This window comes from Naegleria fowleri (assembly GCF_008403515.1).
Source record: "Naegleria fowleri strain ATCC 30894 chromosome Unknown tig61, whole genome shotgun sequence".
Classification (NCBI taxonomy): domain Eukaryota; phylum Heterolobosea; class Eutetramitea; order Acrasida; family Naegleriidae; genus Naegleria; species Naegleria fowleri.
The window spans coordinates 113,992-141,946 of record NW_025407993.1 but is presented as its reverse complement, the minus strand read 5'-3'; the positions used below and the strand labels follow the sequence as shown (position 1 = coordinate 141,946).

Sequence of the window (27,955 nt, the reverse complement as noted above, 5' to 3'; positions counted from 1 at the left end):
TTACAATCATGGATTCCAAAAAGAGAGGAGAGCTTCTCGCTCCAACTTTTGAAAAACTTCAAAAGTTCTCTGAAATGATTACTGCTGCTCTCTTTGCTCCTCCCATTCATTGTCAAATCTATAAACAAAAATTGAAAGATGCTCAAGAAGTTGAACGAATGGTTGAGGAAGATAATCAAATTGTGGCAGTTGTGAAAGAAGCATCTTCTCCTTCGGAAGGAGCTTCTCCATCGCCTTCTATTGATAATAATTCAACTACTACTACGAGTAGCAATACTACCATGAATAGTAGTAGTAATAGTAGTCGGACTAGTAGTAGTAGTAGTGATCAGAATGTGATGCATAACAACAACAATGGAGAGACTGTGTCAACATCTTCGGTCACTTTACAAAAAGATTCACACGAGGAGGAAGTGAATTCCACATCATCACCTGAATTGCAACAACAATTTAATTCAACGACCACCACTCCATCATCCGTAAATAACACCTCATCATCCACTCCCCAATCAACGTCAACAACTTCTTCTTTGTGTGAAGAAGATGGAATTGAAAAGAGAAAAATCGAAGTCGAAGTGGATTGGGAGAGTTTCAATGAATTGTTTAATACATTGTTTAATGAGGGAGCTCCAGAAGTGATTGAAACAATTTTGAATTCATTCTTGTCCAAATCATGTGCAGCCTCTTTGATTGGTACTTTGATTTCACAGTATTGTAAACCTCCACAAAACCGTAAGTAGTCATCACTCACGCGTATTCTGAATGGAATATATACAAACATTTTGTATTTGTTTGAACGAATTGGTTTGATCGGTTTCGTTCTTCGTGTATTTGTATGAATGGCTCCTTTTTTGTTTTGTTTGAACGACTCCTTTTGATCGTTTTCATTCTTAAAGATAATGAAAAATCCAAACATGTCCACATTAGAGATTTCCTCCAACAAAATTTAAAGAAATATGTCATTAAATATAGTGATGATCCACGTGACGTTGGTTACTACAAGGATGGTGTGATTGTCGACGTTGTAGAAATTGAAGTCACACAAGATGAAGAAATTCAATGGATTTTCAGAGATATCACCAAAAATCTCGATCGATGTACTGATATTCAACAATTTATTATTGACAAATACTATGTCCCAGAATTTGAGAGAAGAATCTTGAATGAATTTTTACATCCTCTTAAATTACAAGTGAATTGGGATCACATGAAATATGCTGCTATTGACTATTCGCGTGCGGTTGAGAGAATTTATAAGGAACAATCTCAATATGTACTTGAACAAGTGTATTTGGCAGTGAGTGACATTTGTGCCTTTGAAGAAGATGATCTTGTTGACGCGCTGTCACTTGGTCTCACTACCATTGCAATCACTTTACAACCCATTCCACACTCTGGAACTGGAGAAAAACCAAAGAAGGATTTTGACATTCATGAATCATCAAAGACGTTGACATTGAGACTTGTGTTAGAAGGTCATGACATGAATGGAATGTTTTTCAAAGATGAATTGAAGCCAATCATCAAATTGGCTGGTTTGTACAATACCGATGTCACACCACTCTTCAAGTTTGAACTTTTATCCTCTGCAGCACAATTGTACAAAGTTCGCGAATATGCTGATTTGAGTGTTTTAAAGAGATTGTTGGCAAGAGCAGATTTGAATTGGTGGACTCCAACTGAATCCGAAAAGGGTGTCATTGAGAAGGCACGCTTATTTATTAATGAAAATACTCGTAAACGTGATTTAAAGTTAAAACCTGGTTCTGGAAATCAACAAAATAATGATGAAAATCTCATGAATAACTATGACGACGATGGTATGCAAGAAGAGGATGGATTTGATGAAGATGAAAATATCAACAATCCTTTCCATGAAGAAATTATCAAAGGATGGCATGTGATCAAGGTGAACAAACATCAAATCAGTCAAGATCGTTACATGGTTCTCACCGACAAAGCCTATTGGACACTCAAATATGAACCCAAGACTGGTTTTGATCCAAAACATTTCAAGAGACATGACATTTGCAATTTTTACTTTACTGAACAAGGTGACATTGAAAATACTAAAAACGGAGCCATTCAAGGTTTGAAAGTGTATCTCCATGAAAAAAGAAAGAAGGGTATCATTTCAGCTGAGGACACTGCCGCTCTTGTTGGAGATGGTAGAAAGAGTTCCATCAAAGCTCGTGACTCTATGAAATTCACAACTTCTGCAGCAGGAAAACAATTCGCCTTCTTGCAAACTTTGAGTTATCAATTATTGCAAGACAGTGGTATTCCAAGAACTCGTGTGAAAAAGAAGAAGGCTGAGAGACCAAGACCTGATAGAAGTAAGGAAGTTGCAGAGTATGCCAGTTTGTTTTTACCTCACAGTGAAGAAAAAGAATTTGATGTTGAAGATATTAGGAGCATTTTGACAGAAATTTCATGGTGCTTGTTTGCCATTGCCAATGCCAACTCGAAGAGAATTCATCCAAATTATAAGGTCATTGAACCATTCTTCTCTGTGAAGGATTTCACTGTACCAAAATCAAAATGGTTTTCTCCTTTTGTGAACATGTTCAAAAGTCCAAAGAAGTCAACTAACAAGAAACGTGAGGTTGTCAAATTGGAACGTAGAGCTGGCCATTCAGCTTCTCATATCGGTGAACCTGGTAATGGGGACACTGAAACCTCTTCCAACAATACCGTGTATGAACGTGTCACAAAGAAGAACCCACTCCCAGTTGGTCAACAACCTCTCAAATCTATTTTGAAGATCCGACAAGAGGAACAAAGAATTTCTTTCAATCCAAACTTTAGAGCAGTCCCAACTGCCACTAGTGGCTACACTCCAACGGGTATCATTATTCCAAGTGGTGAGGAACAAAAACAAACAAGAAGAATTGTGTTCAAACCAACTGCTAGAGTTTTCTATACTGGTAATGAGGATGATTCAAATACTGGATTCTATGCCGTCGAAGAAGACCTGATAGATGAGGAAGAAGATGGACAAGGATATTAATTCTTTCAGGTTTTTGTTAAACATAATTTTGTATCATTTACCATTCAGAGCTCACCTCTTTTTGATATATTGTTTACATCATCATAATAAATTATTCTAAGAAATTAATAATTTGTAATTACGACCAAGCTGAGATCTTGAACATGTTATACATGCCATTTGAGTGAATTCTTGTCAAAATGGCACACCTTGGATGTTCGTTAAGGTGAGCCGTTTCGATGTTTGGATTCCATTTAAAGTACAGGGTGCAAAGTATTATACTTACAAATTATTCTTTCCATTAAACAATTATTTTTACAATGAAGCAATATCATCTTGCTACTTGTACAAAATACCTTGTAGCTTCTTTCTCATCTCTGATGCTTTCACTTGCTCAATAATGGATTTAGTAAGTTTGGCTTTCCTTTTCTGAAGAGTTTTATCTTTATCATAATGCATCTTCTCCATATGAATCTTGATTTGGTACTTGGTGAATTTTCTTTGACACAAAGGACATTCCACAAGATCTTCATAAAAGACAACAGTAGGTGAAAAACCGATTCTTCTTCTTGTTGTTGAAGATGAACAGGTTGATGGTTCTTCCTTAGATTCGACATTTTCCTTCTCTTGAGGATAAGTTTCCTGTTCCGAATGCATGTCATCGACCACAGGGATGACATCATTTCTATCTTCCTCTAAATTGGGTGGAACTGGATCACTTGATTCTGTTTTCTTTTTCTTTCTTCTTGTTTTGTTTTTCTGCTTTTTACTCTTCTTTTTCCTCTTGTTACTTTCTGTGGCATGATTTTTGTTAGGAGTTCTGTTGGGATCATCTTCATTCTGACTATTAGCAATTTGAGAACACTCGCTCATTGATTCGAATCGATCGATTGTATCTTGCGACGACTCTTTAGGACTAATGCTCTCTTCCAATAACCTCACATGACTTTCCATCTTTCACAAAATCATGGATTAAAAACGTTTTCAAAGGTATCCATCATGCAGAAACAAACCATTTGTAAATCGTCATTAATTTTCCCAATCACTTCATCTCCATTAAAACTTTCATTCAGTTTACATGTTTTCTTCCTCGAGTTGATAATCGTTATCGTTGTTAGATGATGGATAGGTACGCTTTCCAATGCCTTTTCCAAATCTTTCAGAAACTCTTTCCTTTTGGTGTAGGTGCTGTTTTCTAACTTTCGTTCAAGGCTTTTGAACTGTTCCATATCGGAGGCTTTTAATACATTATGGATGATATGTTTTGCATGTTTTGAATAAAGATCGTTGAAAAGGGAATTGAGCTTGGATCTGGATGATCCAATTATTCCGAAGAAGAATGAATTTTTAAAGCTTGCCAAAGCTTGAAGCCACTTACAAGGGAGAGGATCTGGTGCGACGATTTTGACTCATTTTTTTTTGATCAAAATCTTTTCCAGTAAACTAGAGAACTAATTTTCGACGTCGAAAGCTCGTGATATTATTGGCGTAACAATTACATTCCATGTTAGGTGATTCTCCAGATTAGAGGCCATCCCTCGAGAAAGAGGTTTTCTATTGAGATGGATTGGTATGAAATGGTGGAAAGAATATTATAGGCAGAAAATTATAGGACTCAATTGTAATTTGACAATCATCTTCCTTCTTGTGTTAGAGATCCTCACATGCTTATAATTGGAATATTTTGCTTTTATTGGCCAGTATGAGATAAGAATATAATGCTCGTAGAAATAGATGGATTGTAAATTTTCCTTTTTTGATTCATTTTTTCGAAACGCACGATAGGGAATAAGGTGATTTTCCATTTTCGTCCATTCTTTATTGTCGATCATGCAATACAACGATTACCTTGCTCCAACAAAAGAAAATGGTAGAATCTTCCATCTTGTTCAACGATCCTTTTAAATTACTCATCAACGACCACGACAAGGTTTGTCAATTGTTTAACACTTTCAAAAGTGTTCTCTCCCAACAAGAGAAAATTCGAATCATTGAACAATTCATCACAGAAATATGCATTCATTCCTCCATTGAAGAACGTTATGTCTATCCTCTCATTACCTCAAAAATTCGTGACAGTGGTGCTAAAATGATTAGTGACAGGAACTATTTAGATCATCAACAAGCCAAAGAAGTTCTTCAATATTTCATCGATCACATGCACACTACTCTCAACATGAACGCCAATGAACAATTACTCTTCAATAAGACAGTTGAAAAATTCACAATGGATCTCTTGGATCACATGTCGGAAGAAGAACAATTTCTATTTCCAAAACTTTCCACTCTATTGACTCAACAAGAAATGAGTGAATTGTATTCTGATTTGGTGAGAGGTAAAGAAAATGCTCCAACTTTACCTCATCCAAAAACTCCAATGAAAACTGGAACTAAATTATTACATCCCATAACTGGAGCGATGGATAAACTCATGCATATTCATGGAGAGACAAAAAGTGCAAGTATGGAAGGACCAAGTGAATCGGTTCATGTCACTCCAACTCATCAATCAGGAAGTTGTAAATAAAAAGTATTGTGTGTATTCTTTGAATTCCATTTTGGGAATATTAATACCGCCATGAGTATTGTAAATATTATTTTCAAATAAAAAAATGTTTGAAAACGAACACTACAACATAAGAACCCCAGTAACGTATACAGGGAGGACAGGTAACGAGATCTCTCGAGCCAGGAGAAAAAAATTGGCTGGACGGGAATTTTAATTTTTTTTTCTCAATACCACCTCTGTATACATTTATGTTGTAGTGTATTTATTCCTTGACACACTCGGAATGCTCTTTTGAAAAGAGATCCACCAAAAGCAAATTTCATCATGAAATTGCAAGAACATTGAAAATATTTAGGCAACAAGCAAAAGGTTTGAATGGAAATTTATAAATTTCTCGACTCATCCAACACGGAGTACAGTTTTATGGCTTCGATTGAATTTTTCGACAAAGTATTACGGAGTGTTCTCATGGATCCATTTGCTTACTGGACGTGTCCTATAAGATTTTTTGGAGTTTCAATGGCTTTATCGTCAATTCTTTGAAATAATTAAGAATCAACAACACACTCAACCTCTCGATGGTTATCAGTGTTGGTTTCAAAATGGTAGAATGATTTATTGGAAAAGAAATGAACTACTGTCACAATTTATTGGAATGACATGATCGATATCCTCCACAGGAGATGGTGGGACTGTGTTCGAAATGATAGAATTCTACGACGAGGAGGATTTATGGAATGGAAAACCTTTCCATGGACGTGTGACCGGAATAACTAAGAATTATGGGTATTATGAAGCCTATGAATAATTTAATTTAGGTTCGTTGACTCTATTCCAAAATGAACTTACGGAAATTTGATGAACTTGAGTGTTTTGTCTCACACACAAAAAAACTTCCAAAATTCTCAACAAAAGTCGCCGACGGATGATCCCAACCACACAACAGACGTTACAAGATGAAAACGAGTACAATTTCAAAGAAGGTGAAGTTTTGAAATTCAATATCGGAGGAAGATTATTTGCAGTGTTGAAGGAAACCCTCACACAACCCATTAAAAAACTAAATATGGAAAATGAGGATGATGAAAATGGTAATGATGAAATAGTGGAAAACAATGAATATTATGAACCAAATATGCTTTCGGCCATTGCCTCTGGAATGCATACCTTAACTTTTGACAAGGATGGTTCAATTTTTATTGATCGGTAGGTTGTTGTTGGCTTCTCTTGATTTGTTGTTGTTGAACAAAAAACATTGTTTTCAAAGAGATGGAAAATATTTTGGATATATTTTGAATTATTTAAGAGCAAGTGGAATTCCAAACCATTTTTCTTTACCAAAAGATGAACATGCCATTGAATGTATTTATTTGGAAGCACAATATTACAACATTCAAGGATTGATTGAATTTATTGAACAAGAACATGAAAATTGGATTGAACATTTAAAACCAAAAAATTTCATTCTTTCCAACCGTCAACCTTTTAAAGACAGCAAAATATTGACGAACCAAATGGAAGGAAAACTTGTCAATCTCTTGTCAAAAACTCGTTCATTTAAAAACTGTAAACTCCTATTTAGAGCGTCACAAGATGGATTTAATGCGTCACAATTTCACAGCAAATGTGACAACAAGGGACCAACAGTCACGATCATCAAAACGTTTAATAGTTGTATATTTGGTGGTTACACTCCTTTAAGCTGGAACACCAGTGATTCCTTTCAAAGAGACAACAGTTCCTTTTTATTCAGTTTTATTGGAAAGAATGAAGAAGAACGAAATGTTAGAATTGAAAACCAAGGTCAAAAAGATAATACCAAATCAATATATTGTGGTTCACTTTATGGACCAACATTTGGAGGAGGTCATGATCTTTACGTTGATTTTACGTCTAATTATTCTAATCTTGGTCATTCTTATTCTTTGAATGGAATTGCATATGCAACATCACAAGCACAAGGATTTCTAGCTGGAAGTTATCATTTTTCCATCTCAGAGCTTGAGGTTTATGAATTGAAGTAGACAGATGTAATGATGAACGAGAATTCTCTTGTTGTAACGCTTTGAAATCATAAAAGATAGAAGTTGGGAATTCCTCAATTCCATCAAAAACGTTCAGTTGTCGAATCTTAGAAACGTGTCTGTTTACGGTTAAATGTTGGAATCTCGATTGGATCATATGGCCGTGTGAATATGGTTTCCTTTCTTTTAATGATTAAAACGCTTATCGTGCTCTACTAAAACTTCATTAAATTCATAAAATTGGTATGATCATCTTGTTTCTTTGTTGGAACGGAATGGGATTGCTAAGAAATTCAGTTGTTGATGTAAATTGGATTCTTACTGGTTTTGGATAGGACTTTGAACCAAAGCCAACAATAGAGGTTGCAACAAACTTTTTAAGATTATCTCTGTTGTTTGTGTCGTAGAAAGCAAAAGGTGAGACGTTATGAAAAAGATTAGCAGCCTGGTCTTTCAACAATCTTGAGATTCTTGAAAGGGAATATTCCCTTATTACAGATTTGTTGGGTGATTCTTTTGACATCCTGTACTGAGAAGTTGTCTCTAAAAAAGAATGAGGCGTGATTTGCAACTTCAGTAATCCATTTCTCCACAGTTTTGTATTCCTCAAAACCATTTTTCTTACATACTGCAACATTATTCTTTGTACCAACCGCAAGTCTTACTTTGGTTTCATTTTCTTCTGAAACAACCACATTTATTTCCTTCCTAAGATTGAGACCATGCGTTTTCAATTACCCAACTGACTTTTTTAATCATATCTTTAGGGGTCCGAGTGTGGAATTTAACAGTGAATTCTGAAAGTTAAAATTCATAGGGCTTACAAGGGGACCTAAGTTTGACGTTCATATTGTAAAGGATTACCATAATTTTTTAAATGCTCTTTTGATCCTGAGCTATAATATTCAGAACGTTTGGTTTACGCATTGTCACATACCAATCAGTAATAAAATTGTAGACTTGATAATGTATTCACAAAAATTAACTGTCACTTGGTTTTGAGTAAAAACAGAAACACGTAAATTGATGTCATTGGATTGGGAGTTCTTGGAGGTGTTGTTTAACGTTTTGTTGGCATTTGCTGATGACTCTTTGATTATTGGGTGAGTGTTCGGGAGTTGTCATTATCGGTTGCTTGGGTTGACTCTCATCGGAATGTGTTGGTTCTGTCGGAATTATCTTTCGTAAGGTTGGTCTACTTGGGCGCTTTGCTATCACTTTCGATATCTTTTTAATAAGGCTTATCAGGTGGAGTAGGAGGGGTTATATCTAATATGGCGAGTAATATCAATTGAAGATTGTTCTCGAGAGTTTCACAAATTGTTGCTCATCACGTGTTTGTTGCAAAGACTTTCTAGATTCAGACATATTTTTTGTCCCGTTATTGTAAAACAAAAAATGATCAACACTTGTGCACTTCCTCGTCGATCATCAAACCAACTCGGATCCAATGCATGCTCCTTTTCCATCATCACAACATCAATTTCATGAAATTACAAATCAAAAAGGAGACAGACAATTCTATTTTCTCTAACTGTAAGCTTTTTACAGACAGCAAAATATTGACGAACCAAATGGAAGGAAAACTTGTCAATCTCTTGTCAAAAACTCGTTCATTTAAAAACTGTAAACTCCTATTTAGAGCGTCACAAGATGGATTTAATGCGTCACAATTTCACAGCAAATGTGACAACAAGGGACCAACAGTCACGATCATCAAAACGTTTAATAATTGTATATTTGGTGGTTACACTCCTTTAAGCTGGAACACCAGTGATTCCTTTCAAAGAGACAACAGTTCCTTTTTATTCAGTTTTATTGGAAAGAATGAAGAAGAACGAAATGTTAGAATTGAAAACCAAGGTCAAAAAGATAATACCAAATCAATATATTGTGCCTTAAATAATGGTCCAACATTTGGAGGTTATGATCTTTACGTCAGCAATGACTTTAAATCGAATTCTAATTATTCTAATCTTGGTCATTCTTATTCTGTGAGTGGAGTTTCATATGGAACATCACAGGCAAAGGAATACCTTGCGGGAAGTTATAAGTTTTCAATCACTGAGCTTGAGGTTTATGAATTGAAGTAGTAATTGTCTTACTGAAGTCAACAGATATTTTGGGAAATGTCCTCAAATATTGACGGAATAACTTACCTTTGAACATTTTCAACTGCCCAACCTGAACTCTTTACCTCATACAAATAATAAATAATAGAATAATAGAATATTGCTTATCCAAGTTGTGGACTTTGACAAACATTTCCTGTTGAAAGAAATGTCGCTGTGAAGTGTTGAATTCCTTTCAAAAAGAATGACAAGCAATCAAACTTAACTCGGTAGGTTATTGTTATGAATGTTCTTTCCGCCATTTTAACCTCAAAAGAGATGATGCAATACTTCGAATTCTTGTAATTTAGGCCATTCATTTTCACATCCTTATACCTTCAAGACGAGGAAATAAAACCATCATCAAAGTATTCAAGAGTCCCTGAGAATGTCCTTTTATCATCTCATTCTTTGAAAAGGAAGAGAAATCAAGTGGCCCATTCCAGTATTCACTTCCTTAGCCACCAATTATCAGAGAATTACAAAACCTTCCTCAAAGAAAGAGATGATGAGACATTAAAAAGGCTACAGCACTGCAGGTTCCCAAGTTGTCTCCAACCTCAGTACTGATGCAGCTCGACGATGCTTAACTTCTCAAATCGGACGGGATGAGGTGCATTCATTGTGATATGGCCGTAGCCATTCTATTTCTATCTCACTATGTTTTCAACAAGAACAGTGCAACTTTTATCGAAGCGTCAGCAAATATTCAAAGCTAATGCTCAATTAGAAAAATTGGAACAAGACGAAAGTGATTTGTATTTGACAACATATGTAAAGGACTGAAAGAGGATGAATTTGGACAACCACCGCTTTACTGTGTTTTTGTCTATTTTGCAACTCAAAGATTGGTGGAATGACATGCAATAATTGCTTCAAAAATATTCATATTAAGGTTCGGTCACTGAAGGAATTCATCATCCCATAATGCAAGAACGGAATAACCAGATCCATCTGTTATGTAAACAATCCATGCATCTCAAAAGATGCCATGGTTGATTTCAGAAAGTCATGCATCTCCATTAATGCAATGCAGTCTTTGTTGTTTTGTCGTCCAGATGCTTTATATCTCCACAACAAAGAATACACCTTCTACGGGACTCCATTACAATATAATGAATTTTTCAAGAGTTTGGGAAAATATTGACGTATGGACATGACCAAATTCGTGTGGAAGAGCAAAACGAGGTGGTAAGTTGTTCCTTACATGTGATATAGACTAATCATATAATGCATTATAAAGGAACCTATCCCTAAGGCAAGTTAACATGCATAGCAAGTCCTGTTCCAGATGTACAATGAGTTAAGCATCGTCGAGCTGCATCAGTACTGAGGTTGGAGACAACTTGGGAACCTGCAATGCTGTAGCCTTTTTGAGGCTAGTTTCTTTAGTGTCTTCTTTTTGGGATAATTCGATTTGAGATGATCAAAAGAACCTGACGGGAACATCTATGATCAAAACATCATATATTTATTGCGATTGATCATTATGAACTATATTTTCGGATCTCTGATGGAATCGTTCCATACGGATTGAGAAATCAAGCCTTCTTCTCAATAATTGTGTCCACACTTTCCACAGGCAGCACTGTTACCAGATTTGACTGGAGTTCCATCACCCAAATTACGTTTGCATTGCTTGCACATGGCAGTACCACAGGATTTACAATAGATCTTATCGGATGAACCGCAACCAGAGCTCCACTTGCACATTTTGAGAGTTTGTATTTGTTGTTGTAATGTTGTTTTTTTTTGAATGGAACCGAAAAGGTTGTTGATCTCTCAATAAATATATTTGTGTTCTTTTGGAAAATAAATGGTAAAAAATTCTTTTTTGCAGCAAAGGGCGTGTTTCATGAACTGGTGGTTGTAAAGTAAGTACGTGCCCTGTTCGTTAGTGTTGAATGTGCGAAATCCAAGTTGAGGATGCTTCTTCAATTTGCCTTAATTACAAGTAAGCTGATATCAAGTGCCGTTGTGATGTTTGATTTGAAAAGTAATTGTAATATTGACAGCTTAAAAGAGAAGATGGAAAGATTTTTTCATAAATTTAACGAAAAAATGGCACCACACAACAGTGAAGATTCATCATTGCCGATCAAGCCTTTTTCTCTTGGATCCATAATCGATGAATACCACTCCATCGATGAAACCATCATAAATATTCAAAGATTTTGGAGTGGTAGAAATGAAGCAATATTATGAGATACGGAATTGTGGACATGAATTTTGGAAATTAAAGTTTATGTAATTCTTTCGTTATAAAATTAAATTTTATGAAAAAGGAGTTCCGTATCCACTTGTGGCTGCTCATCGGTTGATCTATTTCGAACGAAATCAAAACAAGTTTGTTAAAAGATTGAAAAATCAAGGAAATTACTGTAATTATTTCCATTTAAAGAAGGCAGTTATTGGGAGAATGGTTTCAGTATTATCACAGTGTCTTTGAAATGAATTCAAGTTGTATATTCAGCACCAGATTTTATCATGCGTTGTGTGAAATTGATTATTATTGTTTCGCAAGAGAACCAAAATTATTTCAAACAGATAGCCCTGCTATTTGTTCGTCACTGCAAGAAAATACCAGAATTCGTCGAATTATTCATGAAAAAGAGATCACATATATTTCTTTCTCCTCTCTTGTGCACATGTAACACTTTTTCTCCAACAGATGAGATGTTGAACACGATTTGTCAAGTATGACAACCGCGTTTTGACTTCAAAACAGAGTCTGCATTATTTCATAGGCATGAATTGCCACTTCTTGTATATGTTTTAGATTCGTCAAATATTGCAGCTAAAGGTTCCAAGAATATTCTCCCTTTTATTCCAACAACTCTTCCATTTTACAAGTTCTACTGTGAGATAGTTGATTGAGAAAACATACTGCCTTAATTTATTGCCATGTCAAATCCTAAGGGTGGCATTTGGGTTAAATGTTGCATGTTATTCTTCTGATGCGTTAGGATAATCATAAAGATGCACTGTTTCAATGTTCCTGAAATCAAATTCATCTATTTCAGAATCATAATTAGCGTGGTTCATCATTTCTTCTTCTTCATCTTCATAAACTAAAAATCCTTCAGGTAAATCAGGGTTGAAAGGAATGACCATTTCTTGGTTCTCTCGTTTCTTTGGAATTTGTTCTTCCATAGTCCAAGATGGCTCGTTTTGGAAACTAATGTCTTGCATCCCTTGTTCGTATATTTGTGCTAATCGTCCACTATTGTCACTGTGTATCATGACTGATAATATTCGTCTCAACTCTCTGTCGTCTCCAATAATGTAATGTTTGCTGTATTGAGATGCTTGCTTATTTTTGGTAAAGTCTGTTCTTTCTCTAGATTCATTTCTTTCAAATTCTGTGCAATAGATCCTTTTTGTGTAAAATTTTGGTTTTTGTTTCAGATCTAATACCAACAGGCCAAGTGGATGATCTTGGATGGATTTGGAAATGGGAACTTTCTGCAAATGAATGCCAATAATATCCTCATAGTCAATCTCTATAGATAACATGTGGCTGATTTTGAACCGTGAAAAATCTCTGAGTACCTCCGTATTGAACGTTTTTGCATTTACCGACGAGGTCATTAAAATATTTTCCAAATATTGTTTCTCAGAAAATGTTTTAGGATGAGGATAATATCTTGGTAAAAAGGTAAAAAATTTGTAATAGAGCTTCTTTGTGAGTGGTGAGGCTTTCAATAGATATTGTCCATCATAATTCACAGCTGGAACAAAGTTGCCAATTTTTAACAATTTAATGTGACCTCCATTGGTCTTGAATCTCTTCAACTTGTCTAATTCATCAGGATTATCAACTGATTCATATTCTGGATCATTAGGATCGTCATCAAATTCTTCCATTTCTTCTTCTCCAGATATTGAAGTTCTATTAGTATCGAAATCTTCTGTCCATACAAAATCTTTCATGATCTTTGATAATTTTTCTTTCTTTTCAATTTTAGATTGTATCACTTTCTTAGCTACTCGAATGAGTTCACTATTTTCAAGAATATTTTCACTTTTGTGTTGACTAGATTTTGGATGGAATGCATTTGTGACAACATGTTGGAGATAATTCACACTTGGTTGAACTATATGGAAAACAGTTATCTCTATAGAATTATGAAATGTTAAACCTTAACTTACCTTCATAACACCGAATCTTTAAATCTTCACTAGTCATTGTTGTGGACACTTGCAACGTAGGATCATTCGATTCCTTTCTTACTTTTTGAGTGAGCAAATATCTCTTCAGATCCATGTAAAATCGTTTCATGGCACTTTGAAATATATTATAGTATCCAGAGTTTTCACTCATGCAAATATCGGTCGAAATAAAGAGTGAAACTTGTTGAATCAAGGATGAATAATTGTCATTTTGAAAAGTAGGGAAAATACCCTCTTGGAAATCTTGATCATTTTCAATGGATTCATCTTCCTCTAATTGCTTCATAATTTCACGAGCACCTCCTGTTACTAAATCTAGTTCCACAGCATCATCCACTTGTTGAATATCTACATTCTTACTTTTTGAGGAGGAACCCGAGGTCTTTTTCATCGGAGACAATACATGATCAAACTTTTGCTTATTTACACTGTTGAGCATTTGGTTGAAAAACTCTTCTCCCAATTCTGCATCAAAGAAATCATCCTCATCGTCATCATCCACATCGTAGTAATCATCATCCTCGTCATCACTCTCCTCTCCGATTCCATCATCATCCTCGTCATAGGCAAAAGGATCATGATTCGTTTTGATCAATGTTCCGTCTTGTCCCATGATAAATTGCATCATCATGTGATCGAATAAATCGTGTTTGGATTCTAACTTGGCAAGTTCTAATATTTCATTGTCTATTTCTTCAATATCTTCGGAATTTTCTTCATAGTCTTCATAATCCTCGTCGTCTTCTGACTCTGGATCTTGTTTGATGATTGGAACGCTTGTAGAAGAGGAGGAAGAACTTGGTTTCTTTTCGGATGAAGAGACCTCTTTGGAATTGCTGGAGGTACAATTGTTTGAGTTTGCACCAGTGGGTGTTGATGAAGAATAGTAAATAGCTTCATTGCTGTCCTCCGCTTCTTGTTGGTGGTGATGAGGCTTGTCGTTGCTGTGCGACATTTTTAGGTGATATCAAATAAGTTTTCGAGGATTCATTCTCGAGTTGAACCTTTCGATCAAAACAATCATTTCTCCAACCAACAATCTCTTGCACTTTACACGAAGTATTTCATGATTTTAATAAATACATTCTTACTGAATTTAATCTGTAAAATTGACGATTAAAGTAACACCACGATCAGCAATAACTTCAGTGTCAGTAGCATAGAGTTCTGTGCCAGATTTGAACAATTCTTTGAGCTTCTTGTTCAAATTAGGTTCAGTCATTTGTCTCAATGTGGCTGGCTTGGTGAAATAGAGGGTCTTTTCATTTGTCAAATCACGCAATGATGAATTGTTGAATTGAATGGATTTGTCAGTTCTTAATAAATCTCTGAATTCGTTCAGTGTAATTTCACCAGAACAATTAATTGTTTTAGCAAGACCATCAGGACCGCATTGTAAGCATCCTTCCTTTTTCATGTTCTTGTAGGTGAAGGTGTAAATTCCTTCACTTCCATTGTACATCATGTAGTCATCCAAGAATGGGAGACAGAAAGTAGCCAATTTGAAGGCTTCGTTTGTGCATGATGAAGCAATAATAGCATTAGTGGATGCAATTGCAGGAATGATACCCTTGATGACACCTTGTGTTAAACGATAAGTAACACCAGCAATACCAAAGTTCTTTGCACGTTCTACTGATTTTTCATAGATCCATTGCACATGTCTTGGATTATCTCCATCAACTTGTTCATCATCGGCAATGCCCTCCTTGCCCTTTGTGTTACGCCACTCTTCAATATAACAATATTGAATGCAGTGTTCTGGCAAACGAGGAGTTGTCTTCAAAGTACACATTGGATAATTTGTCTCATCGGTAGGGAATAAATCTAAAGTACACTCATAACAAGCGGTAACTCCTGGCAAAATGACTCTTGATTGTCCTTTGAATCCTTCAGTACCACCATCAACCAATGGGATCATTGAACTCATATCAACTTCAGTCTTTGCTTCATCATTGTATTGAATAAAGGAGAGAAGGGTCGAGTTGATCCATCTACGGGCCGGAATGGAATCTAAACCAGCAATCACGATTCCGAATTGTCTGTAAAAGTCCTTATCCTTCTCCTGAATGGCACAAATGTGTGGTGTTACTTTTACACCTGCAACACGCTCATTCACAAACTTGGCAGCAACTTCAGCCTTCATCTTTCCAACATCGCCATCACGGAACAAAAATTGTCTGTTCAAATTGCTAGTACTGATCGTATCCATATCAATGATATCAATTGAACGGAATCCACTCATTGCCAAGTTTTTGACGAGATCGCATCCGAGACCACCAGCTCCAATAATCAAAACTTTACAGGTATCTTGTAAAAATTGTTTGGTTTCATCACCCGGTTGGAAATCTTCTGGAGCAAAAGGGCCTGATCTTTTGAGAATATAATCAAGATCTTTCCATCTTTCTGCTTCAATTTCGGGAGAGAAGGGAGCAGTGGTGCTTGGAGGTGTTGATTCAGATGCCATTTTTTTTATTGATCACAAACAAAATGAACTTGCTGTATTTTTGGACAAACATTTTGTAAAGAATGCTTCGCTTACAAGAAAGAAATGTCAGTGATGCCCATCATTTCTCATGGTCGCTGGTATTCCAAATTCTCGAAAACAGAGCAAGTCAAGTAAGAAACGTGACTGAGAGACAAAATCCTTCCCTTCAGCGTTGTAGATAAATAAATTTCTCCAATATCTTGATGCTGAAATGATCTTGGTTTGTTTGTAAAACTTTTTAAGAGTGTGAAATAGACCAACAACGCTTTTGCTCTGAGTCAAAGGAAAAGTAAGGGCTGTTCGGTTGAAGCTTTCAATATCATCTTCCTTGACAAGCAAGTGGTCTCGATAGAATTGATCAAGTAAGACACAAAGTTGGAGATAGGTGGTCTTCATCTTTGTATATGGAACAAGAAAAAGTGGGTTCAATTCTTGAATAATAGATTCTTCAGAAAATTTTTCCACATACAAGCTCTGCACAATTACTTTCAGTAGTCTGAATTCATTATGCTTGGATTGAGTAAGCTCAGATGGAGGATCTTTGACAACATCTTGATTAAGGAGCTTGATCATATAGTTGGCATTACCTATCCTTAGGTTTGAAATATTGAAATGAAGAGATGACAAAATGGAAAAGCTTTGACATTCTTCTGAATAATTAATTATTTCCAATCCTTCAATTTCAGATGGAGGATATTTAGAAAAGTCATTAATTATATCCACTAAATCCGAGACACTAGTGGTGTCAGTGACCGAAAGTTGTTCTACTTGGTCGTGCCATCCATATTTTTCTCCATACTTTCTCCAATCTTTGCATTCAATAAGAGTCGTTAAATTTCTGCATCCTCGAAAAATAAGTCGATTTCTTTCCTTTTGGAGAATAAAGTAAAATGTAATGTGAGCGTCTTCCACATAGGGTTGTTGTTTCAACATCTGTAGAAGTTGTTTTTTTTCGTTGCTTTCTCGAGATTGTGCAACCCAATAAATCCAATCTTCTTTCTCTGAGTCAAGAGTAAAGTGCCATTGATTTTCGAAATAAAACAATTCACATGAAATTCCCCTGGGTTTTACGTAGATTGAGAATTTGCAGAGATCCTTAGTGAAGTCAATATTTTCATGCCTACTGGAAAGGTTATCGTATTCCTCTAAATATCGTCTTGGTACGCTTACAGGATAATATTCTACATGGACATTCCATTCGTGATCACAATTTTTGATGTTAATTCCAACAATTGTTCCATTACACTCTAAATAGGGAGATAACTCATAAAACACTGAAGACAGCTCCAAGTTGATATACTTCATGTCAATATTTAACTTGAATAATTTAGCCTTGTTAGGATTATCATGCCACTCTATTGGCGTTACATTAATGGCAAAGAGTCGCATTAGAGAGAAAGGTCCATGGCAATATTGAAATGAATAGTCCTTTTCATACGAATGGCGAATAACCACGTTATTATTGTCAATAAATGTACCATTCAATTTAAAGAAAGATAAGTAGCGATTTAAAAATTCAATAATGGTTAGAGATCCAGCTTTTAGGCTGAGGTTTTTCATCCTATCTAACGCATCCTTTACAATATCTTTTAAATCGTCTTTAAATTCTCTGTTCCACTTATTGTAGTGATTTTCGGCATGGTTTTTGTATTCTTCCCAAGTTGTGTAATGTTCCGTATTAAATACAATGTTGTCATAAAATTTGTTGGTCTCTTTGTAATCATAAATACAGCCTCCAAAAACAATTTGATATGCAAATTTGCAGTATCTAAATAAAAAGGTTTCATTAGAAGATTGCATGGCGATCAAACTACCAACCTTATTCCATGTGCTAAATTCTTTTTCACTTTTTTTAAAGCACTCCTTCTTCCGTGATCTGTTGTGAATATTCCTTTTTTCAAGCCATTCCAAAAACGAAATGATTTGTTGAAACAATAGTTCAATTCGTGCAAGAACGAGTTTTTTGCTCTAGTAATTCTCAGAAACCATTGATTCCAATGCTGTCTCCAGATTTTCATTCTCGAACATTCATACAGAACATAATCGTCATTGGGCTGTTGAGCACTCAACATGAATATTGGGAGCTCTGAATAGACATATTCAACAAAGAAATAAGTGTTCATCATGTGCACTTCAATTTCGAATTTTTCCATAACATTGTTGCCACTGATTTTGTGTTTCACCTCGCATTCCATCGATGAATGAAGCATGCATTGCATATTGCTTGAATAGCCTCCTTCTGTAACCATCTCTGAACGTAAATCATCAACAATGATGATCATATCAAAATCAGAGTTATTAACATTTGTTTTTGAAACTCTCGATCCAAACATATATATTCCTCTCACATTTTCTTCGGAATAATAAATCTTCTCACCAGGTTGTTGTTGTTCACGATGAAGATTATTGATATTTGTTATTTCTTTTCGGATATGATTCAAGAGTTCCTCTTTTGAAAATGGAAATAATCCAAAGCGATATTCAAACACAGGTTCTCTCCAATGAATGCTCGCACCGCTAGAACTTTCATCGTATTTGAAATTGTTGATGATTACGAGGGGAAGATGATTTGCTTGTGGTTCAGACATGAATGTGTTGCATTTTTAAATTGCTCTCGTTTAGTGTCGTTTAAATTCGTTAAAACAAAATAAGTCTTACAACTAATAAAACAGAGTGTGCTTTTCGACTGTTGTTCAATTTAATCAAGATCATCCGTCATGAAGAAAGTTGAATGAGAAGAATAGAATCTTTTCGTGCTTGGAACTTTGAACTTGAAATTTGTAAACCTTTCTAAGATGTTGATTAAACGAATCTTGGAACCGCAAACGATGTTACGATAAGTATCACTCAGACAGATGAGGCAAAAGGGTTAAATAGTAGTCAAGCCTCTCTGATGTAAACAAAAAGAGCCAAATTGTACTTGTGTGAATACGCCAAATGTCACCTTTGATGCAAACCTTGCGATTTTGTGCCATCTTTCTGATTTTATCACAGCTCTGCCTAGAAACCCATTCATTCACTCTTTCTTCATCTTCTTCCCTAAACAATGTAAGACCTCTTTCAAAAACCTGTGAAACAATTATTTCGCATGTGTTTGGAGGAGAATCACAAATGTTTTCCATCCAAGTGGATGCCCACCATGTCATGAACGTTTCCATCTCTCCTCACGACAATGTCACAGTATTGTTGAGAGAAGGTTCTCTACCCACAACAACCAAGTACGACCGAAGGGTTTCAAGCTCCTCAAGATCCATCTCCGTGTGGATCACAAATGGTAGGTTTTCAATGCTTGCAATTATCAGGTCCACTAATTCTTGATGTGTTCATGTTAAAAGCAACCACCTATTACATTGGTGTTTTTGGAACAGGATGCCCCAAAGACATCCATTCATTCACACTCACAGTTTCTATTGAAAATGATGTTCTTCAAGATTTCTTCCAACGTCTCATGGAAGCCGTTGCACTTTCATTAGTGGTTGGTCTGGTCTTGATTGTAAGTGTGATTTTGGCTTTGGTGTTGCCTGTGTTGTGGTGTTGTGGGGTGTTTAGTTGTACTGTGCCTGGGTGCAAGTGAGGCAGAGAAGCATCCGTTGAGGTTAAATTGAATGTGATCAAGTTGTTAAGGTGTTAATGTGTTCCAAATAGATGAGTTGGTAGCTTCATTCGAATGAAAGTGAATGTTGTGTTAGAAATAAAGATTCGTTTCATCTTGCAGAGATTGATCTTTGAATAGATCCTTTCAACACATTCAAAGGGTTGTGTCTTTAAAATGGTTGTAAATAGCGAGTAATAGCAGTAATTACCAAGGTGAATGTTGTGGACAATGATCAGATAGAATTTACTTCGTTTCTGAAATCAAATTGTGAATCAATAATAAGGCTGTGCTTTTGAAATGAATCATTTGGTAGAAGTAAAGGAGCCTGCCTTTTCTTTTTAGATGCTCATTCCATTTGGTGATTCAAAAGTCCTTCTGAAATTGGTGGAGCTCCTCAAATTTGATAAATGTCAACTGCCAAATCTCTTCAAATCTTTCAAAAAAATACACATCATAAACGACTTCACGTGAGACATGTCATCTTTGCGGATCTTGTATTGCGTTGCTTTCGTGTTGATCCTTTTGGCTCTATCTCACATGATTGGTTTGTCCAATGCATGGTCTCTTTCTCCTCAGTCCATAACCCAAACCAACACAGTGACACCTCTTTCGACAGGAGGAGAGACTGTCATTTCCTCTGTTGCTGGAGGAAACTCGAACATGTATTCCATTGACGTGGACTCTAATCGTCTCTTGACAGTATCTATTGGGACCAATGATAACGTAACGGTGGTTTTCAAGAAACTTTCTCAACCAACTCTCTCCAATTACGATTACAAAGTGACCAACTATTCACGCACCGTTGCAGTCGGTACAGGTAAGTTTGGTCAAAACAACACACCGAGTTTCCATTTCTTTAAATGCTGTTCTTCCATTATTGATCGAATTGCTTATTGTTCAAAACAAATCTGAATCGACAGCCACCATCTATTATATTGGAGTTTTTGGAAATGGTCCTTCCACTCAAAACAACAAATTTACACTCAGTGTTTCAAGTGTAAGCTCTGCTGTTCTCCAAGCGTTGGCAGATTGGGTTATTGCAGTCATTGTGTCCTCGGTGGTGGCAGGTCTCATTCTCTTCATCTGTGCCATTGTGGCGGTGTTGGTTCCAGTGTTGGTGTGTTGTGGAGTGATCAGTTGCACGGTTTGTTTTGGAGTCAAGGAAGCACATAAAACCAATCAGCACCAGCAGTTGCAAAGTTCACAAAGCTCTCCCTACATGTAATGTTCTGCAGAATGAATCTGGGCCATTAAAATGTGCAAAACACGATCCCATGGTTGTTGAAATTCCTCCTATACTATTACTCTATTGATCCTCAGCATCAATTGGCGCTTATAAGAAATTAAGGAATTGTAAAAAAATGAGTTTCCTTAAGAAACAGCAGCCTGTTGTTTCTGGGGTGTCGTCCTCTTCTCAGACGACGGGTCCAACCACCTCAACCACAACACCCACAACAATCAGCCCAAATGAAGAATCATCAATGGCACAAAAGATGAAAGATTTGGAGCAAAGGCTTGCCAAAAAGCAAAAGGATCTATCCGTTGTTATTGAGGAGGTTATGTTTGCCGAGAAAGAGGTAAGTGATTTGATTTCATTGTGCTTGGTGTAATATTGTTTCTTTCTCATCAAAATCTTCAGATTGCATCCTTGAAAGAATTGTCGGAAAAGAAAGACAAGGAGATTGAAAAACTGAAACAGGTGCTTCTCAAAATCGGGAAAAATCAACAGGAGCTCTCATCAGGGGATGACAAATCAGAGTCTCAAAAAGAAATCAAAATATTGAGCGAAAGAAATAAAAATTTAGAGGAGCAAATCCGCCTTTTGGAAGAGGAAAATGAAAACCTTCGGAATCAAGTTCTTACAATTACAAATGCACTAGATATTTCGGAGGAAGAGTTGAACAAGCAAAGGTATGGGTTGTGTGGTGGATTTTTGTTTAAATTGAATTGTTTTGAAATTTAGGAATTTTGTTCGGGATCAAGAGAGCACAGTGAAAGTAAAAGATTCAACAATAGATTCTCTACAACAAGCAGTTAAAGACCTCGAAAAAGAAAATAAGAGATTAGAAGAAAAGAAAGAGAAGTATCGAAAGGAATGCGAAAACGCAAATATCCAAAACCAAGAATTATTGGAACAAGTAGCAGATTGGAGGCATAAATATGAAGATGCCGCATCACGAGTCGATACGCTAGAAAAAGAAAAAGCAAATAACAATTCAATATCATCCACAAAAGAAATGTTGAACTTGGAAAACAAGGAATTACGTGAAATGTATTCGAAATCATTGCTAGAACTGGAAGAAATGAACCAAGCATTCAACGAGGTGAAGAGGCAATTGTTGGAAAAGCAAGAAAAGATGAAGGAGTTGGACATTGAAAAATCTCAGCTGGAAGAGGAAAATCATAATCTTAGTACTGAAATATCAGCTCTTTACGCCCAAGATTATGAAAGGAGACAAAAAGAAAACGCAAATAGTTTACTGGAAAATCAATCCAACCTCAATGAATTGCTGTCAAACTCTGAAAAAACAGTAATAACTATGGACAAGACAGTTTCTATCATTCAGAAACATTTAAACGACTCCAAAACTGGAAACGATGATGAATATGCTATGCTCGTATCATCCCAACAAGAGCAGATAGAGAGTCTGCTATTAGAAATTACCAATTTGAAAAAACAGCTCAAGGAAACACTAAAAAATGGAGCTGATATTTCCAAGGCCGAAATGGAAGGTAGCACCGTAATGAAACAATTGAAAGAGGACATTGAAAAGAAGGATCAACAAATTAGAACCATGGAGGACAATATTAACAGGTTGAACCAAGAAATTAGTGTTCTTAAAAATGTAAATTATGAAAAGTCTGAGATGGAAAAGATGAAGCAAGCATATACAGATCTAGAGAAAGAAAGAAACGAGCTTCAATCTCAATCAGAAATGTACCAGTATGAACTCTCCTCTCTTACCGCTGATTACAATCAATTACTTGAGAGAAGTGAAGAATTAGCTGAATTGCTTGAAAAAGACTTATCAGAAAAGAAAGTAGCCGAAGCACAGACAGAAACAGATGTTTCACCTGAAAGCAACGATAACTCTAAAGAAATTGAGAGATTAGAAAAGGAAAACGATGAGTTGAGAGAAATGGCAAACCATTTCCAGAATCAAGCAGATGAATTGATTGAAAAACTTAGAAAAAAGTACGAAGAAGAAGAAAAAGAGCGAATTGAAAAAGCGAATCATGCCAAAATAGAAAATGAGCTAAAGGAAAAGATATCTAATTATGAGCAGGAAATGGTTATTCTGAAGGAAGAGAATGAGTTGTTACGAAACCGTGTCTTTGAGTCAATCGATAACGATAACACTAGGCTGAAGATTGAAAAACAGCAAAAGCTGATAGAGGCATTAGAAAAGAGCTTGGAATCCGCAAAAAAGTCTTTAAAAGAAGGTGCAGAAATCTTTAAAAAAGAATTGCAAGAGGCAATTTCCAAAGAAAGAAAGGATCATGTTGCAGTTATAGAAGAAATGAAAAAAGAAATAGAAACGCTTTTGGCTGAAAGAGAGGAGTTGAGACAAGGACAATCTCAAAGCCCAGAAAATGAAATTAAGCAAGCTACCGCAAGAATCGCTTTCCATAATGAAGTGGTCAAGGACATGCAGCAAGAGCTTGTCAGTACAAGAACAGCCCTCACAGAAATCAATCAGGGTGTAGACAAAGTTGTGGAACTCTTGAAACAATCAGACCTTGATTCAAGTCAAGATGTTTTAAAACATTTACACGATGTTGCACTCTCAATGGACGCAAAAGCAAAACTGCTGGACACCCGAATCCAACTCAACATCTCAGTAGAATTCAATAGAAAGCTACAGACCAAGCTTGAAGAAAAAGAAAGTCTCCTCCAACAAGCAGTTGAGTATGTAAATAACTTACAGAAAGAGTACAACCAATGCAAAGAGGCACTCAAGAAATTAATCGAAGAACGTTCCGTTCAACAAGCCAAACCATCGAATGCCTCAACGACGTCCATCTCGACTAGTAAAGCATCCACAGCACAGAGCAGAGCCAAATCTACAGACAAGGCTCATCCTGTAAACAGATCAAATAGAGGTTATGCAAATTCATTCTACAAATAAATCATCAGGAATGGATTGCTCTATTTCTCACATTCGTATTTAATAATTTATTGCGAAAATTAAAAATCAAAAAAATGATAAACACAACAACACCAACCACATCACCATCGTTACAACAGCAACAGCAATCGGAGGAAGAAATGATTCAATCTCTAGAGCAGGAAACCATGATGAAGGAGTTGAAACATCTTCTCTACAATATAGTACCACAACAATGGAGTAAAATTATTGCGGAAATTCAATTAGCAATTAATCATTTGGATGGTGAAGTGATGACCTCTCATCCAATTGGATTGAACGATACGATTAATAATCTCCATACACAAGGAGGAGCCTCTTCAACATCCGTCACTCCAAATACTAATGATACTCCTCAACAACGACCAATTACACCAAATACAAATTCAGAGAGAGCCATTACACCAAATACTTCAGGATCGGAACAGCCTCCTGCTTCATCGTCCCACGAAGGTGAACCACGTACCCCTATTACTCCTGCTGCACATTCCCGATTCAATGCCAGTTTCAGTAAAAAGGGTACCAATGCTGAGAGAATCCAGCTCCACATAGTTGATCAAAATCATTCGATTCTAAAAGGATATCTTTTGGTAGAGGGATATCGTATTCTGGGAGGAAAAGTTAACTTCAAGTTACACAAGATGAAGAACAGTTTTGAAGCAGAGATTAAACCAAACGACCCATATACTTTGAGTCAAGTTCAAAGAGCTCATCACATGGCTGATTATGCTCTTAATAAGATGAAGAATATTGACATTGAGAAATATTCGGAAAACTCGAATATCATTCTGGAAGGTGATGAAGACAACGAAGTAGATATGAACAATAATAGTTATTTTTCTAAAACATCAAAAATTGAAAGGGATGTGACTACAATATTATCCATTTTAGAGCGTGTGATGATACTTGTTCAACAAGGAAGAGAGCAATTAACAATGTATGGTGGTTTGAGATTTTTAACAGATGAGTACAGACTTTCTAGCTCGATCTCGGAAAAGACTAATATCGAGCTTATTCAACAAGCTTTTCATCCTCGTTTACCGAAAGAAGCCCTTGTGGAGTTTTCTATCAACAATGCACAATTGCATGTTGGTGTTTATGGTATTAGTTACACCTCGATTGCTACCTCTTCCGCTTCTCAACTCAAAAATACAAACATGAGCTCGGAATCTCGACATAGGCATTTCATAACAGAGGATAACGAAATTGGGTTTTTCAGTGAAGAGTATGTCTCCAAAATTAAGGTTTCCAGTTTTTCTGCCGGCTTAGATCATTTAACCAATGCCTTTAAAATGTGTTCTCGCCTTCGTAACTTATTGACCACTCATGGAGTGTAAAAATTAAACAAGTTGATTTTAACACAAAACAAAATTTTAAAGGCGAATCTTAATTTTCGTGAACATTCATCGTTACACAGTAAGAATTCTAAGTTTCGAGCCTTCAACCTGGTAAATTGCTCCGCAAGTGCTGTTATATCCAAGAGCAGATAACTCTAATGCTGTTGTTCCAGAATTCAACAATCTCGTATTGACATGATAAACGTGACTAAGGGCTCCAATTTGTCTAAATATTGGATTTTTTACATCCATTTCTACATTCCAGAAGGTCACTCCCCAGCTTCCATCACCCACATAAATGATACCATGTTGATTGTATTGTTCTGGAACTTTGGTGTAGGTAAAAGAAGCTCCATTAGAATTGTCTGAGCTTTTCTTTGTGACAATTGTGCCGTTTTTTAAAGGATAGGTTTGTTTGTATGTGTGCACATGGTTCTCAAACACAGAGGTAACATTCATTTTAAGGAACAGAGACTCCCACTTGTCGATCATCTCTTTTGCAATTAAGGACTTATATTTTGCCGATGTGTACATTGGATGGTGAATCACAATAATTCTGTTTCTATACTTGTTAGGTGGAGTATTCTCAAAGATTTGAGTAATGTACTCGATTTGATCTTGTGGTGAGTCATGCACCCAACTATCTAAAACTACAATCATTGTATGTTTTGAAAGATAATGCACATGTTGAAGCTTTCTTGTCATTTGGGGATCCTTTGCAATTCGCTCAGTCTCTCCAGTAATAGACATTGGAAAATATCGAATATAGAATGCATCATCTGAGCGAGGTCTCAAGAAATTTCCTGACTCATGATTTCCAACAGCTGTAATAATTGGTAGAGCATACGTATGATTAACCGATCCATACTGAATAGTGGTGGTCATGTGTTGAGCCCAATAATGGAACCAATCGTCCCATCTTCGATAGCAAGCTGCACAACCATTGTCATAACCCACATCTCCACCAACAATGGCAAAGTAGGGAGCAATTGATTTTTCAGTGTAACCCATCATGTTGATATATTTTCCGAGAGCAATGGTTGGATTTCTCCAAGACAAGTCTCCACCATTGATAAAGGCAATATTTTCTAAAGAATCATTATCTTCTTCGGATGGAGTAGTTCTGAATTTCACAAGTGAACCATAATGAACTCCACTACTATCATCCGTTTGGAATTGTGAATAAGCTGCCCTTATGATGTAGGATGAGCCAGATTCTAACTCTGTTAATTCAGCATAGCATTGATATCTCGTTTCTTCGAAAATATTTTCCATCAAAAAGCAACTGGCCTGTTTGTTCTTGTCGAATGTGACAGAAGCTGCAAGGTTTAATTCCTCTTGTGGATCAAATTTCCTGAATTCTACAAATCCTTTATAGAAAAGACTCGAAGAAACTTGGAAATTAACAATCATCGCTGAGCTCATCTTTTCAGGAACAGTTAAATAGGTATAACAGATCTCTTCGTATTCACAAGTTCTCTTTGAGAGTACAGTTCTAGAAAATAATGTTGAAATTTCAATTGGATCGTATGCAATGCAAATATGATAAAGAAAATATGAAATCAATGTTGAAATGAGGAAAAAGATTCCCACCAAAGAAATCACAACAATGGCTGTCAACTTGGGTCTTTTTGCAATTCTTGAGCTCACCACATCCAAACACAACAACTCAAGTTTGCTCAAAGAGGAGGCGGGACTTCGCTTTCTCAGCTTATTTTTCATGTCACCCTGTGGTTGTGACTGCAACAACGTTTCATCCTGCTGTGCATCTGTGTCATTCAATTCAACATGTGTGGACAAGGATGAGAAATTTGACAAGTCCTCGTTCTTGAAAACCCTGTAATAAATTAACACCAACATCCATTTCCAATCCAGCACATAGACACTCAGTATATAAGCGATGAAGAAGCCAGTGGCAATGATTCCAATCCACATGAAATGAACTCTATTGAAGGTTGAATTCATCACGAGCATATACGCAATCAACACACACGCAACAAAGAGACCAATACTACCACACACATTTAAAAACTTTCGACAACAGCCTTCGTTCTGACGTTTGAATAATTTTCTTCTCAGTTTAATACGGCGCTCATCAAGATTATTACTGGCATATTCCTCTTCGTCATCATCATTGTTATTTTGCTCTTCTTCCAAATTGGTGAGATTGGGAAGTCCATCTTTACGGATCAACCGATAACAATTCCGAACATCCCATAACCAAATCACTGCATAGATTGGAACCACTAGCAGAAGAGTCCATAGAAGAAAGGCTATTCCACCCACAAACACCAATGAATGATAATTGTTATCGAGGTAGGTCAGAGCGTATTCATTGCGGAGAATGATTTTGGTGTAAAAGGCTGTGAGATCGTTGATAAAGAGTAAAAGCTCGGCACTCATGTCTCCACTCAACGGTGTTGATGATGGTGATAGGCTGTTCTTCAAGAGGAATAGAGAAAGAGAGAGTGAGATTTTTTCGTCTTCAAAAATTAGCCTCTTCTCGGTTAAATTTCAACAAATGTTTCAAGTAGCCATTTCCCGAATGGTTGTTGTCCATGATGAATCGGCCCTCTCATGA

The 27,955-nt window shown here is 36.2% G+C and overlaps 12 protein-coding genes across 12 annotated transcripts; 7 read left to right on the top strand and 5 right to left on the bottom strand.

Annotated features, from left to right (window-relative positions):
* Positions 1-8: 8 nt before the first annotated feature.
* On the top strand, positions 9-3,010 carry FDP41_008400 (uncharacterized protein; the record flags this gene model as incomplete). Its single annotated transcript, XM_044712250.1, has 2 exons — positions 9-732; positions 897-3,010. The coding sequence occupies 2 exons, from the start codon at positions 9-11 to the stop codon at positions 3,008-3,010; spliced, it is 2,838 nt and encodes a 945-aa protein (XP_044557906.1).
* A 318-nt stretch (positions 3,011-3,328) lies between these two features.
* Positions 3,329-4,402, bottom strand: FDP41_008399 (uncharacterized protein; the record flags this gene model as incomplete). The annotated part of the gene is made up of 3 exons (XM_044712247.1): positions 3,329-3,943; positions 4,003-4,300; positions 4,368-4,402. 3 exons carry the CDS (start codon positions 4,400-4,402, stop codon positions 3,329-3,331), a joined length of 948 nt encoding a protein of 315 aa, XP_044557905.1.
* A 454-nt stretch (positions 4,403-4,856) lies between these two features.
* Positions 4,857-5,516, top strand: FDP41_008398 (uncharacterized protein; the record flags this gene model as incomplete). Its single annotated transcript, XM_044712246.1, has 1 exon — positions 4,857-5,516. The coding sequence occupies one exon, from the start codon at positions 4,857-4,859 to the stop codon at positions 5,514-5,516; it is 660 nt and encodes a 219-aa protein (XP_044557904.1).
* A 907-nt stretch (positions 5,517-6,423) lies between these two features.
* FDP41_008397 (uncharacterized protein) lies at positions 6,424-7,522 on the top strand (the record flags this gene model as incomplete). The annotated part of the gene is made up of 2 exons (XM_044712245.1): positions 6,424-6,704; positions 6,766-7,522. 2 exons carry the CDS (start codon positions 6,424-6,426, stop codon positions 7,520-7,522), a joined length of 1,038 nt encoding a protein of 345 aa, XP_044557903.1.
* A 1,574-nt stretch (positions 7,523-9,096) lies between these two features.
* On the top strand, positions 9,097-9,615 carry FDP41_008396 (uncharacterized protein; the record flags this gene model as incomplete). Its single annotated transcript, XM_044712244.1, has 1 exon — positions 9,097-9,615. One exon carries the CDS (start codon positions 9,097-9,099, stop codon positions 9,613-9,615), a length of 519 nt encoding a protein of 172 aa, XP_044557902.1.
* A 2,964-nt stretch (positions 9,616-12,579) lies between these two features.
* Positions 12,580-14,761, bottom strand: FDP41_008395 (uncharacterized protein; the record flags this gene model as incomplete). The annotated part of the gene is made up of 2 exons (XM_044712243.1): positions 12,580-13,730; positions 13,786-14,761. The coding sequence occupies 2 exons, from the start codon at positions 14,759-14,761 to the stop codon at positions 12,580-12,582; spliced, it is 2,127 nt and encodes a 708-aa protein (XP_044557901.1).
* A 141-nt stretch (positions 14,762-14,902) lies between these two features.
* FDP41_008394 (uncharacterized protein) lies at positions 14,903-16,273 on the bottom strand (the record flags this gene model as incomplete). Its single annotated transcript, XM_044712242.1, has 1 exon — positions 14,903-16,273. The coding sequence occupies one exon, from the start codon at positions 16,271-16,273 to the stop codon at positions 14,903-14,905; it is 1,371 nt and encodes a 456-aa protein (XP_044557900.1).
* Positions 16,274-16,360: 87 nt separating this feature from the next.
* FDP41_008393 (uncharacterized protein) lies at positions 16,361-18,882 on the bottom strand (the record flags this gene model as incomplete). The annotated part of the gene is made up of 2 exons (XM_044712241.1): positions 16,361-18,062; positions 18,113-18,882. The coding sequence occupies 2 exons, from the start codon at positions 18,880-18,882 to the stop codon at positions 16,361-16,363; spliced, it is 2,472 nt and encodes an 823-aa protein (XP_044557899.1).
* A 349-nt stretch (positions 18,883-19,231) lies between these two features.
* Positions 19,232-21,114, top strand: FDP41_008392 (uncharacterized protein; the record flags this gene model as incomplete). Its single annotated transcript, XM_044712240.1, has 4 exons — positions 19,232-19,568; positions 19,630-19,787; positions 20,466-20,706; positions 20,810-21,114. 4 exons carry the CDS (start codon positions 19,232-19,234, stop codon positions 21,112-21,114), a joined length of 1,041 nt encoding a protein of 346 aa, XP_044557898.1.
* Positions 21,115-21,250: 136 nt separating this feature from the next.
* FDP41_008391 (uncharacterized protein) lies at positions 21,251-24,019 on the top strand (the record flags this gene model as incomplete). Its single annotated transcript, XM_044712239.1, has 3 exons — positions 21,251-21,466; positions 21,529-21,800; positions 21,853-24,019. The coding sequence occupies 3 exons, from the start codon at positions 21,251-21,253 to the stop codon at positions 24,017-24,019; spliced, it is 2,655 nt and encodes an 884-aa protein (XP_044557897.1).
* A 74-nt stretch (positions 24,020-24,093) lies between these two features.
* Positions 24,094-25,374, top strand: FDP41_008390 (uncharacterized protein; the record flags this gene model as incomplete). Its single annotated transcript, XM_044712238.1, has 1 exon — positions 24,094-25,374. One exon carries the CDS (start codon positions 24,094-24,096, stop codon positions 25,372-25,374), a length of 1,281 nt encoding a protein of 426 aa, XP_044557896.1.
* A 72-nt stretch (positions 25,375-25,446) lies between these two features.
* FDP41_008389 (uncharacterized protein) lies at positions 25,447-27,777 on the bottom strand (the record flags this gene model as incomplete). The annotated part of the gene is made up of 1 exon (XM_044712236.1): positions 25,447-27,777. One exon carries the CDS (start codon positions 27,775-27,777, stop codon positions 25,447-25,449), a length of 2,331 nt encoding a protein of 776 aa, XP_044557895.1.
* Positions 27,778-27,955: the final 178 nt, after the last annotated feature.